The following is a 12,789-nucleotide window of genomic DNA, read 5'->3' on the forward strand; positions in this document are numbered from 1 at the left end:
TGATGTGTGCAATAACGTTGTCCTTCACAAACATTTTCAGCAAAACTTTCGCCTTGTTCTCTCGTTTATCCCAGTCTTGCTCCTGTGGCCCTATGTTCAGCTTCTGCTCATCGCCTGTAACTATGGACCAAGCATTCGCACCCTCAAGCAAGGTCTGGATCTTAAACTTCCAGTTCATGAAGTTAGATCCATCGAGTTTACCAGACTCGTGGAGGTAAGATTCCATCGTATTACTCATTCTAATCAGATCTACAAAATGAATCTACCCAACAACAAAAAACGATACCTGTCAGATCGATCTATCACCTCTTCCACCGATCTACAGTGTCTGGCAATCCCGCTCCAATGAGCAAATTCGGTGTTTTCAATAGAGCCGAAGAATTGATCTGATCAAAATTGATCCGATCTGCCTCTCCTGGATATATCTGCAACTTCGCCGATCTACACCCCTCAAAAATCGCCAAATGAAGATGAGGCTTCCCGCAAATCCCCTTGAAGGTGAGTTGGCGCTCTCCCAAGCGAAAATCCCGCGCCAAGATAAAAACGGTGCGAGTCAAAATGACTGGCGTGATTTCCCCCTTAAATTCTGCACCAATCCAGTATTCTGGCACGGTGGCGCGCTTAATAACCAAACATACGCGCCAATCTAGAATTCTGGCGCGCTCCTGAGCCAGAAACCCGCGCCAACCCCCTTCTACTCAGGAAAAAAATTTCCGAGTCCAAGGCAGGTGTTCTGCAGTCCACTTGCTCAATTGAGCACAGAGCTCTTGTGTACACGCGGCCACAAAGGCACTTCAAGCCACATAGGAAATTCTACCACACAGGCAAGCTAGCTACAAAGGCACTTCAGCCACAAAGGTGATAAAAGATTAGGCTCACCCAATCTGAGCTCTGATACCAAGATAAAATGTGAACAGGATTGAAAAGAAGGAGATGTAGCTCTCAGGTGTGGCCTGCACCTGGAGACTACACTCACAAAAACAGAGAGATCACTCTCGTACACTCTATTCATTAATGAAAGATTACATCATTAAATACAAGACTAGGAATTAGGAAGTTGCAACCAAACCCCTAAACTCTAGGAACTGATCCTAAACTAGGGAGAAAGTTACAACAATGTAACCATTTTCTCCATTAATACAAAATAATATTAATTATTTTCAACTACATGGAACCTGAGGGCACTGTCATGTGTCACTTTTGCTTTGCCAAATCAACATGCAAGAATCATGTATTTCACTACCACATGTCCATACCCTGAGGTGACATGCTAATGCCTCTCATATGCTCTTTGCCACATTGGAGTTTGCCAACTAAGCTTAGGCTACAAAAAGTAAATTTTCACGTTCCATGAAAAATATAGCTCCTGTCATGTTGCGACATTTTCATGAGGTATCACACAAAAAAAAAAAAAACAAATTATGACACACATTAAAGTTAATTCATAGTTAATGGATAATAAGAATGAGTTAAGTTCTAATCCTATGAATAACAGAAAGCACCTTTATGGCTAAAGGTGAGCCTTTTCAACATTTCTTTGGTGAATTTGTGCATAATCGGGACATCACCTTGCATGTAGTTCCCATTGTTTGAGTGTTTAATCACATTTATTCTAAAATACTATGAATTTATTGATTTTTTTGAAATTATTAATAAGTTTCTTAGTGTTTAAAATAATCTTGTAATAAAGTTCCTTTCTCCTATGTAGACTCACGATTCATGCTCTACAAGTTTTTGGAGAACTCAAATCATGGGAAAGAAGGTGTGAAAATACAAAGACCTTAACATTGGAAACAGAGGACCCGAATGAAAAAAATATCAATGCAAACTTGTTCTCCAATATAGTGATTGCAAAAATAAATACGGGAATATCCTCCTATTATGGTATGTATAAGTTTCTTGAGGAAGAATATTAAGGAACTTTAGAAGAGGTAGAGCCAAGCCAAGCCATTCTTGAGACCCCCTTGCGTGATGTATTGAAGTCATCCTTGCATAAAATTGATATGCTACCCAAAATTATTCCATATACATGATGGTGATGCTCCTACACCATCAGTAATTTTTTTTTGACTGTGATGGTCATAAAATTCATTTGCTATAGGAAGCGTGTTTTCTGAATTATTTTAATTATTTGAAATACTTAGGAAAATCAATATTTAGTTGGAATTGTTATGTATTTGCACAAATTAGGAATTTGTTGTAGATAATATCCAATAAATATTTTTAATTAGTATTATTATTTTAGATGTTTTCTAGATTTAGGACTTAGATCCAAAATTAATGGATCTAAACTAATTTATCATTTGTATTAAAAACATACTTATATTTTCAAGTTTTAGGGAGTGAGAGAGAGGTTTAAAGAGTTAGAGAGATGGAGATATTTTAAAAGTGTGGTTTGGTATGTTTTCTGAAGGAGGGACTAAACTAAACGAATACATTTTTCCCTCTTTTTTCATTGGGTTTCTAGTGTTTTTTTCTGATTCAAATTTTCTTCCTACTTATGTGTTATATATCTACTACAAAATCTCTATTTAAGTTTTTTTTCTAGCACTAAATGTGAGGACTACCTCACTGAGTACACTGTCAAAGCTACCATAATCCCTCTACAATTAAATTATCTAGTGTCATTAGGTCACCACCGATCGAGTTACTTGGCAGTGGTTTGACTTCATATTCGTCGTACAGATTGGTTGATGGAGGAATTTGTAAGGAAAAGACAAGCTTGAAATCTTTTAAGTTTATTATAATAGCATGCAAACCGAGAGTAGTTGGCTCATCAAGACTTAGCCAAATTTACTTAAATCTTTGTTGATCTAACTTAAAGCTGACCCCCAAGTAGGCAACTTCAGCAGGACCTAGTCATGTACTGCAACAACCTTGAAACTTGTATTGAAACAGGTCAGCCTTGACCCTTATTTGGGCCTTCTTTATTTTTGAAATTTTGTATAAGCTAGTTTATCCAACCCCAAATAGTTCATGGAGAAGTTGACTGACTCAGTTGGGCAAACAAAGAATTTGTAATTTTGGGACCTTATAAACCCGACGTTGTTGAAGTATATAAATTTGATTTGTATACTTGTGGAGTTTTAATGGTATACACTAATTTTTTTAAAATAGTGGTTTTTCTTATAATTTTTATTTGGAGGAAAGTTTCTAAGTAGGGGCATTTGGAAATACCATATCAACATCAATATGGATATGATTTGTCGGGCCATAAATCATGTCGACATGCCTATGCTTTCCATATGCATTGTTGGACGTGTTATAGTTGGTTCCTTTCTACCGTACAATCTTCAAGTTATGTATAAACTTCTCGAGCCTAAATTGCAGTACAATGACAAATGCATTAAAAATTTCACTCCAAAGGAATGTGTTGATTTTGCAAGAAGGATGCATGAATGGAATAAACCATTGAGGATCAGTTTACACAAATTTAAATAAGAGGTTTCTAAAGAGTATGCAATCACTGCTCTAAGTTTTGGTCAATATTTTGTTGTTGCCATGCTTTGTAGGTTTTTTTCAAAAAATGGGGTTACACATTTTCCTTTAGACTGGGTTCCTCTCATTCATAGAGATTATGAAGGAATTTCCTTCAATTAGGTTAATGTCTATCTAAAAATATATGCACAATGGTCATTAGTTTTAGAGCTTTTAATATTGACACACATAACCCTTTCTTTTATATGTCAAAATACATTAGGAATGCCTTATTTCCTGACATCCTTTCCTACTATGGGTTGGAAATGGATTCCCTCTGAGCCACTACCTATCCATATTTACCATTTAAAATATTGGGAAGAGAACTATAGTGACCATTTCTGTTCAATTTGTCATTTTGTCATTATTTAGATTTATGAGATGTTGTTCCACTGAAAACCCTTCTGAATCTCAAAAGAGGCCAAGCCTGGCATTGCTCCAATTGTTGATTGCTACTTTGAAGAAAATTTCTCCTATCTAAGAATCAATGGTTGTGAAGCAACTCCACATACTTTTTTGCTATTTGTTCTTGATACATTAATTTGCAAATAAATAAGTTACTAGATAGTTGAAATTGACATTGCCTTTTATTTGCACAAAATCTCCAAAAATATTTGGCCAAGTTTTCCCATACATATTGACATATACACCTTGGACAATTCTTCATATTGTAAGAAATAATTATTGACTTCAGTTTTATTAAATTAGCCCAAATTCATTTAAAACATAATGAACCTTTAGGGATTGTTAGAAACCATTGCATTGTAGTCAATATGAAAATGTATGTACATTAAAAGTATTCCTTTGATCACATTGTTTGCAGAGTCTAGTCCTACTAGCAATCCCGTCAGAAGGCTCAAGAACTCTCCCCTAATTAGTAGCGACTTTTTTTGTATATATGGAAGAAAGAAAGGGATCCCTTCTTTGATTTTATAGTAATCAACAGATGAAACCCATACTACATAAAATTCTTTAGCTAAAGCTCCTTCATCTAAATTTCTGATATTCATTCTAGATAAAGATGCAAAAGACATTGAGAAAGTGTTTGCTGAAGTTGCTAATTACCTCCTAAAAAAGGGAATTATTGAATAAGTCGTTGACACAATCAAAATCTACTAGCAATGAGATGAATTCGTAAATACTAAAAAAATAATTCCTAAACATAATAATACTATCAAAGCTCCTTTTGACACTTCTACTCCTAAATAACCAACACAACAATAGCCAATTACTCCTGTCCATGCCGAGACTGGCTTCGTCACTTCCGAAGTCTTGTTGAAAACTCCTATTAGTATTATTCTAAGTAACATCTCATAGGAAGAAATAGTGGCCACCTTGCTATCACCTATATAAATGGAGTGTATTCCCCCATTGGATTTTTTCTTTAACCCTTAGAAGAAGGCTGTGATTAAAAGAAGCAGAATGAAGAAGAGCTGAAAAATGAAAAGAAGAAATAGATATTCCACCATAGGTTGTCTCAGTTTCTTCTCAATTACATGATAAAAAAGAAATCTAGGATTTGACTCATTCTATTAGAGCAGATGGAGAAGCCAATTTTTTCCTTGTCACCAGGTTCATGGAACTTTTTGAACAAAATGATGGTAATATATTATAGCTAGAGAAATATTTATCGCAAGAGGAAATTAGTTCCAAGCCTAATTGATACTACGAAAACATGAGTCTCAACAACATTATAACAAGAAAATGTATGTTAGGTCCCTATACTACTAGTGTAGCCCCTTATTGTTATTATTATTATTGTGCCCCATGTAGTCCCCATATTATTATTATTGTGCCCCATAGAAGCCCGCTATTGTTATTGTTGTGCCCTTACATTATTATTGTTATGTCGGCTCTCATTATAGTGTGACCCCTTAAACTCCTATATATAGAAAGGAGGTCTTGTCATTCGTATCATCGAAGAATTGTTCATTTGTGTAATGTAAAGGAGGTTTCCCCCTCGAAGAGGCTTATTTTGAAGTCGTTGATCTTTTTCTTCTTCTATTTTGTGAGCTGGTTTCATAACATTTGGTATCAAAGCTTTGGATTCTAAGGTTTAGTTGCTTCAAATAGGCCATCGTGGAATTTTCGCTATAATATTTTTGATACGAAGCTTTAGAAGCTGATGAAAACCCATTTGAGAAGATATCCTGGAGAATGTCATGTTCAAATTTCAGACCATTTAGCATAAAATATTTAGAGATATAAACTAAGGAAGTTAGGGTTTTTGCAGGCTCCTAAATTTCATCCTAAAATGGTGACCTTGGAAAAATCGTCATAACTTTCTCTCTGAGCATTAGATTCAAATTTCGTAAGAAGATACAAAAATAGGACTGAATTTAGTTTTTTGAATATCGTTTTGAGGGCCTAAGGTCGAAGCAGTGACACATGGCACTTTGTACAATTTCACTCTACTAAATAGTGTATAATTAGGTAATTGTGGGAGATTGGGCATAACACTTTCTTGGAAAATCCAATCTTGATTAGAATTGTGGTTTTAAAAAGAGGACTCAGAAGTATATGACAAGATGAAATTCCAGACCTTGGAGATCTCAAATTTCAGAGATACATCAGATTCTAAATCGAGATCCTATAAAACAAAACAAAAAAATAAAAGAAAATGGAAACAACTAGTAAACAACTTGAAAGCTCTTCTATGACTCATGAAGAAGAGGAAGAAAAGCAACATGATATATCAAAATTATGAGACCAAGTGAAACAAATTTCACTCTCACAAAAAGTAACAGAAGCTAAGATGGATGGTTTGAAGAATGACATGGAAGCTAAGATTGATGGTTTGAGGAATGACATTAATGAATCAAAAGGCAATAACGAATATTTGAAGAAAGACATGGAAGGTTTGAAGGGAGGTTTGATAAAGTTGCTACATGAAATGCTTCCTAATGGAGAAAAGGTAGTAGAGGAAACTCATGATGAGAACAAAAGAAATGTTAATCATGATTTCATACTCTAATATTGGATTGAAGACCCACAACATTCCAAAGATCAATATGAGGAAGTTTGATGGAAAGGATTTCATAACATGGATACTACAGATGGAGCAATATTTTGATCTCCATAACGTGAAAAACACACAAAAGATACACATTGCAACTTTATATTTAAAACCCATTCAGTTTGTATAGTATTGATGGATTTTCTCTCGTAAACAAATTGTCACTTGGTCAATTTTTACGAAGGAAATGATAGCACATTATGAGGATACAAAGAGAAACACCTTCTTTAGCCAATTGATAAATATCAAACAAAAGGGTTCAATAGTGGAGCACATTGAGGACTTCCAAGAGTTGACTATAAGGGTAAATGATATTCCAGAGGACCATAGAATTGATGTATTCATAGGGACTCTAAAGGATAACATCCAACATGAGTTTTGCCTTTGGGAACCTCATTCATTAGACATGACATTCAGATTGGCAAGAAAAATTGAAAGCAAAATTATGGCAACAAGGAAACCTACCATTGATAACTATAAATATGGAAGTGTTGTTGCTCCTAGCCTTCTACAACCTACAAGGTTGACACTAAAACAATTGGAAGAAAAAAGAGGAAAAGTCTTTGTTACAATTGTGATAGAAAATACACTAAAGGTCATAAGTGTGTTGAGAAGAAATTTTTTTGCATAGATTGTGAAGAGGAGGAAGAAAAGGATCAATGAATTTCAAAAGAAGAGGTTATACTCCAGGAACCCACCTGAGAGAAAGACGAAATGAATCTGACCATACCATGTAATGCATTGGTAGGAATTACCACTCCTCAAACTCTCAAGATAGATGGACATATCAAGAAGAAAAAGGAATTATTTTGTTGTCTGGGTACTCAATTAGCTCATAGCTCATCTTATCATCCTTAATTTGATGGACAAGCGAATATAGTGAAAAAACATTTAGAATGATATCTTCATTTCTTTGTATTTGATAAACAAACACAATGGGTCAAGTGGTTACCTCTGGTTGAATGGTGGTACAACACTTCCTTCCATACGCAGCAAAATGACCCCATTTATGGAAATTTATGGATATCATCCACCATCCATCACATCATCTTTAAGAGAAAATTCTAAGGTTCAAGAAATGGAAGACCATATCGAGCATCAACAACAAGTTCTTCAAATCTTAAAGGATAACCTCACTTTGGCGCAGAATCGAATGAAACAACAGGCATATAAACATTGCAGCGAAAGAAGTTTTGATGCAGGCGACTAGGTATTTTTATGGATACAACCATACAAAAAAATGTCCCTTAAGCAAGCTAAGAAGGATAATAAACTATGACCCAAGATCGGTACTATGGTATGTAAATTGGAGCTTCCTGCATCTTCCCGAGTGCACCCAGTTTTCCATGTTTCATGTTTAAAGAATGTTATAGGTGACAAGCTCCCAGTTCCAACAATATTGTCCAAACTTGATGAGGGAGGAAAAACCATATTGGAAACTAAAGCAAACACAGAATCAAGAACCCAACAGCTACGAAATCAATCAATTTCAGAGTATCTCATCAAGTGGAAGAACTTACCCGTTGAAGATTCCACATGGGAGGTTGAGAATTTTATACAGAAGCATCCAAAACTACTCAAGCATTGAGGACAACACTTTTTTAAGGAGATGGGCATGTTAGGTCCCTATACTACTAGTGTAACCCCTTATTGTTATTAGTGCAACCTCCTTATTTTATTTTTGTGCCCATGTAGTCCCCATATTGTTATTATTTTGCCCCATAGAAGCCCACTATTGTTATTATTTTGCCCCATAGAAGCCCACTATTGTTATTGTTGTGCCCTTACATTATTATTGTTATGTCAGCTCTGATTATATTGTGACCCCTTAGACTCCTATATATAGAAAGGAGGTCTTGTCATTTGTATCATCGAAGAAATGTTAATTTTTTAATGTAAAGGAGGTTGCCCCCTCGAAGAGGCTTATTTTGAAGTCGTTGATCTATCTCTTTTTCTATTTTGTGAGCTGGATTCATAACATTGCAAGATTTGCAACATAGACTAAATAATGAAATCAACAAACCACAACATGAGTTACAAGTCATAAATCAAGAAAATAATACTCAATTAATCGAACTTCAATAAAAAATCATAGAGGCAGAAAATAATGTAATTGACCTTGAGAAGTTCAAATAAGAGGCCATTGAAATTAATGAACAACTCCTTCATGTATAAGAGAAATTATGTAATAGGCTAATTCTTGCTTAGGGCCATCATAATTGGTAGACATGTTGTTTAATGATTTGATTGATAAGGTAATAGAATATGAGGAAGAAATTAGGACTCTAACTAAGATGATTTCTTGGAAAAACACTGAGAATAGAACCATCCCCACCCTATCCCGAATTATGGTATTGAAAAATAAAATAGTGCTCAAAACATAGAAGACTCACTTACATAGTTCTAAAGAACTAATTTAAATTTCAAAGTGGTTCTCCATTGATGCAATCTATAATACAAATAACCAAACATATAAAGTTAGCACCAGAGAATTTAGAAGATAAGCCAACAAAGGCTAATTCACTAAGAAAGAAGGTGTAAGAAAGCAAGAAGGAGAAACGAAATAATATTGAATAGATTCCAAAAATTGACTTGGATGGTATCTGGACAGTTTTTGTCAAATAACAAAGTTCTTTCTCATGACCAAATTAGTCATTGAAAGAATTGCATAAGCGTTGCTAGTCATGGAAGCACGTGTTTTCAAATGTCAAGTCAATATCTAGATATATTCTCTTACACACAATTCTTAAAAAATTATTCAAAATGGAAATTATCCAATAATGCGTTTTTAGGCATTACTCCAATAAGTTGAAGACTTATTTTTATCTTAAACAGAAAAGACTTTTATTTTTGGGTTGTTAAGTCCTAAAAACTTGGAAAAGACTTTTATACTCTATTTTGTGATATTACTTAAATGGTAGTACAACCCTGAGTTAAGGGTTCTAATCTTAGAATAGAATGGCAACTATTGTAAGGTTTATACTTTCTTAATATAATTATAGACCACTTCAATTTCAGGTTTCTACAAGATTAAGAAATTATAGTACAATTACTTTAATTTTCTTATTTTCATTTGAGCCAAAATATTTCTTTTTTTATTCCTTTGATAATGTATGATTAAAATCGATTATTAGGATTAATCACTCTTATCATTATTGAAGAACTAAGACAGAAAGCTACGTGTGAACGCTATGGATGAATGAAGTTCGTTTAACAGTTTTAATGAATTATTGCCTTATTTATAATTGATCTCTTACATCTAATAAACTGGTATATTTGTATCTCATGTTTGATGTTGTTCCTTTTGTTCCACATATGTAAGATACGGTACCGGAGATATATTTGCTTAGTGAGATAATAATAGTTTTAGATTGATGTTATTTATCTTTCTTTGATTAGGTTGTAACTAGCATTTGCACCAGATGTTGCAAAAAAAACGCCGTAAGGCATAAAGTGCGGAAATCCCTTATCTATGTGGTGTGTGCATTATTCAACAAGGTGGATCTCTCTAAATTTGTTGCAAACATTTATGTTGTTGCATTGCTAATTATTAGAGTCTACTATTACCTCCTCTTCTTGGAATATTAAATTTCTTATCACCCCATGATGACAATCCTTCTAATTGCTGGCATCACAATTTTTTCCACTTTAGTGGGTTTACCTTCAACCTAAAGAAACATGAATTTGAGCCACTCAATTAAAAAGAAATTGCTAAATTGCTATTTATCAGGTTTTGAGTAAGAACAATTAATAACTCATATTTGCAACACTTCAAATATTTACAACCTTTTAAGTCTTGTATTTATAACTCATATTTATAACCCTTTAAAATGAAACTAACTATCTATATTTTTTTTAATAATAAAAAGAATCTTCTTTATAAAACTGACACTCACATGCTACTCCTATATATTTATCTTATATTTAATATTCAGTGTCCATCAATTGAATGACAAGATGAAAGCTCAACTTAATTGCACCTTTAAAACATGACTTAAAAGTTTAATTGGTAATTATTTATTCAGTAATTTGTACATTGTTAATTGCAATTTCTCTTGAAAACCAATGTTTATATCAAAATTTTAAAAATTAACACTCACTTCTCTCGTATTCTGGTGTTTCTTTATTTGATCGTGGTACTAGTTAATAATTATTTGCATCAATTTCGTAGATAAAATTTAAGCACAATAATTTTTAAATTACTAGTACTTCTACGAAAGAAACAACAAGTGTAAGTCTAGGATAGGCCATTTTGTAGCAAAATGGTACACCATATGTAAATAACTTTGATGCTTATAAAATCATCAAAGCTAAAACGAACACATATGATGCACTTTAGCAAAGATAAAAACATCCGATTGTGATCAGCAATCATAAATTTGCACAAAAGAAGCACGGTCAAGTTTTACGAGCCTTTATTGTAGTATGTAAATTTACTTCTTTATGTCTATATATCCCACAAAAGATTGTGCAGATTCCTACCTCGGCTCCACCAGCAATATTCAATCTACCAATCTTACCACCACTAGCCATTATGCGCTCTCTCCTACAGTATCATATATCAATACAAATCAAGAGCTTGAAACAATAAACTGGCTAAACAAAGACTGGTTTCCACAATCAACCGACCAAAGGAATACAGACACTCATATAGCACAGAGGGTCATGGTTTGTTCTGCATCATGGCAAGAATATTACTGTTCAAGATTGGCCTCAAGCCTGTGATCAGCAGTTAAAAGAGAAACCAACCCTCCAGGCGATTCAAGAATGCAGCGATAATCACCTACAGATGCTACCGTGACTATCCAACCATCTATTATCACAAAAGTAACGGTGGTTCCTGATGTTTGTTCTGGTAAAACCAATAGATATCAGAACGAGAAGGATAGGAAGCACCACTAGTAAAGATATACAAGACATGCAGCTAACAAAATATTAATGGCACATCCACAGGCATATATCTATATACCTTTGACCTGAAATTCTTTGTCGGTTTTGACAAAGCCTGCGACCATGGCTCTTGGAAAATGTTGATAACCAGTCTTCTCTACTCAAACCTGTTGGCATGGCACTCACAATATCTTTCAGTAGATTTTTTTTTGAATATAGAGCTCCTGCTGATCCATTATGCCCATCGAAGATCTGAAATGACATAACAACATTTATCACTCCACTTGCTCATTTCATTTCATGATTCACACACAATACAATGCAATTTTCAAACATGGGAAAAAAATATGCGCCTAAATGCATTTAAGGGCTCGTTGTCTTTCTTCATCCTAATAAATCAACAACCGAAAAATTCTGAAGAATAGAGACCTGTAAATTAGACATCGCAAACCAAATTCACAACTTGTTTTACGACCCCCCTCAACCCTTGTGTTTTCCCATGGTGAAATACTATTTAGTTATGCACGAGGTGCAAGTTCAAATCTCTTTGCTCGCACAAAGAAACCCATAAGATTTAATTGGTAAACAATAAATAAATACCGATAGCCGAGGAACCTAAACCATAAGCTGAACAAAACAAAATAAACAGAAAATTTCTAAATAAATTGCCACAGGAGGATAAGCAGAACACACTGCAAAAACAACGAAGGTAGAGGACCCATCCCCTAGAATTTTTTGGCATTCCAATTTCATAAGAGTGAAGTCCTCTCCTTTCTTACTTTGGCCTACCTGGCCATGTCGAATAGTTGGCTTCTCGATATTCTCATTTTTGAGCTCGTGCTTCAGAAGTTCCACCAAGGGCACCATCAGACCTTTCCTCCCGTACACAACCCCATTTCCATTCCCGTTTGCCGACTTCATCTTCACCGGCATCATCTTCTCTCCCTCCTCGCTAAACTGCAAGCATCATAGGGCCGCCATGCCTACCGACTCAGAATATACTGTTATGATGTAACATAATATCCCAATACTGTAATGTAATTAATTGATCATTATGATGTGTTCAGTGTCCAAATTGAAGTAATTAATGCAGTGATCAATAAAATATGGCTTACCAGGAATATGGTATAATGGACCTGTTCAATATATAACAGCATAAACATTCCACAGAAACTGATATAAATACTGTAGCCAATTGTTCTCCAGCTAAGTAAGAAGATGTTATGTAGAATAAGATACAAATACAAGCACAACGTCACTTGTCTTATTTCATGGTCTTCCTAAGAAGGCTTATGAAGGAAGCTATGTAGCATTCTCATGGTTTTGATAAATTATCATTTGTTGCTGAGATGAACATGTATATATAAATATTCTAACCTAAAAAAAGAGCAGTTTCTTCTTTGTAT

At 34.5% G+C, this 12,789-nt stretch overlaps 1 protein-coding gene across 1 annotated transcript; it reads right to left on the reverse strand.

Moving 5' to 3' along the window:
* Window positions 1-302: 302 nt before the first annotated feature.
* On the reverse strand, window positions 303-12,316 carry LOC149240675 (putative protein phosphatase 2C 33). Its single transcript, XM_089370271.1, has 5 exons — window positions 12,173-12,316; window positions 11,551-11,635; window positions 11,192-11,345; window positions 10,976-11,039; window positions 303-665 (listed from the first exon to the last, which is right to left on the reverse strand). The coding sequence occupies exons 1-5, from the start codon at window positions 12,314-12,316 to the stop codon at window positions 303-305; spliced, it is 810 nt and encodes a 269-aa protein (XP_089226397.1).
* Between the last annotated feature and the right edge of the window lie 473 nt (window positions 12,317-12,789).

Source organism: Pinus tabuliformis, chromosome 8 (genome assembly GCF_031772625.1).
Source record: "Pinus tabuliformis cultivar Carrire ecotype Pingquan chromosome 8, CPIR1, whole genome shotgun sequence".
Taxonomy (NCBI): Eukaryota; Viridiplantae; Streptophyta; class Pinopsida; order Pinales; family Pinaceae; genus Pinus; species Pinus tabuliformis.

Bases quoted from the DNA above. Each gene is read 5' to 3' on its own strand.
- LOC149240675 (XM_089370271.1), bottom strand. From the start codon at position 12,316: ATGCCGGTGAAGATGAAGTCGGCAAACGGGAATGGAAATGGGGTTGTG. The intron at 11,636-12,172 runs GTAGGCCAAAGT...ATGTCATTTCAG, and splicing joins CAACTATTCGACATGGCCAG to ATCTTCGATGGGCATAATGG. The intron at 11,040-11,191 runs GTAATATTCTTG...ATGATACTGTAG, and splicing joins CTTGAGGCCAATCTTGAACA to GAGAGAGCGCATAATGGCTA.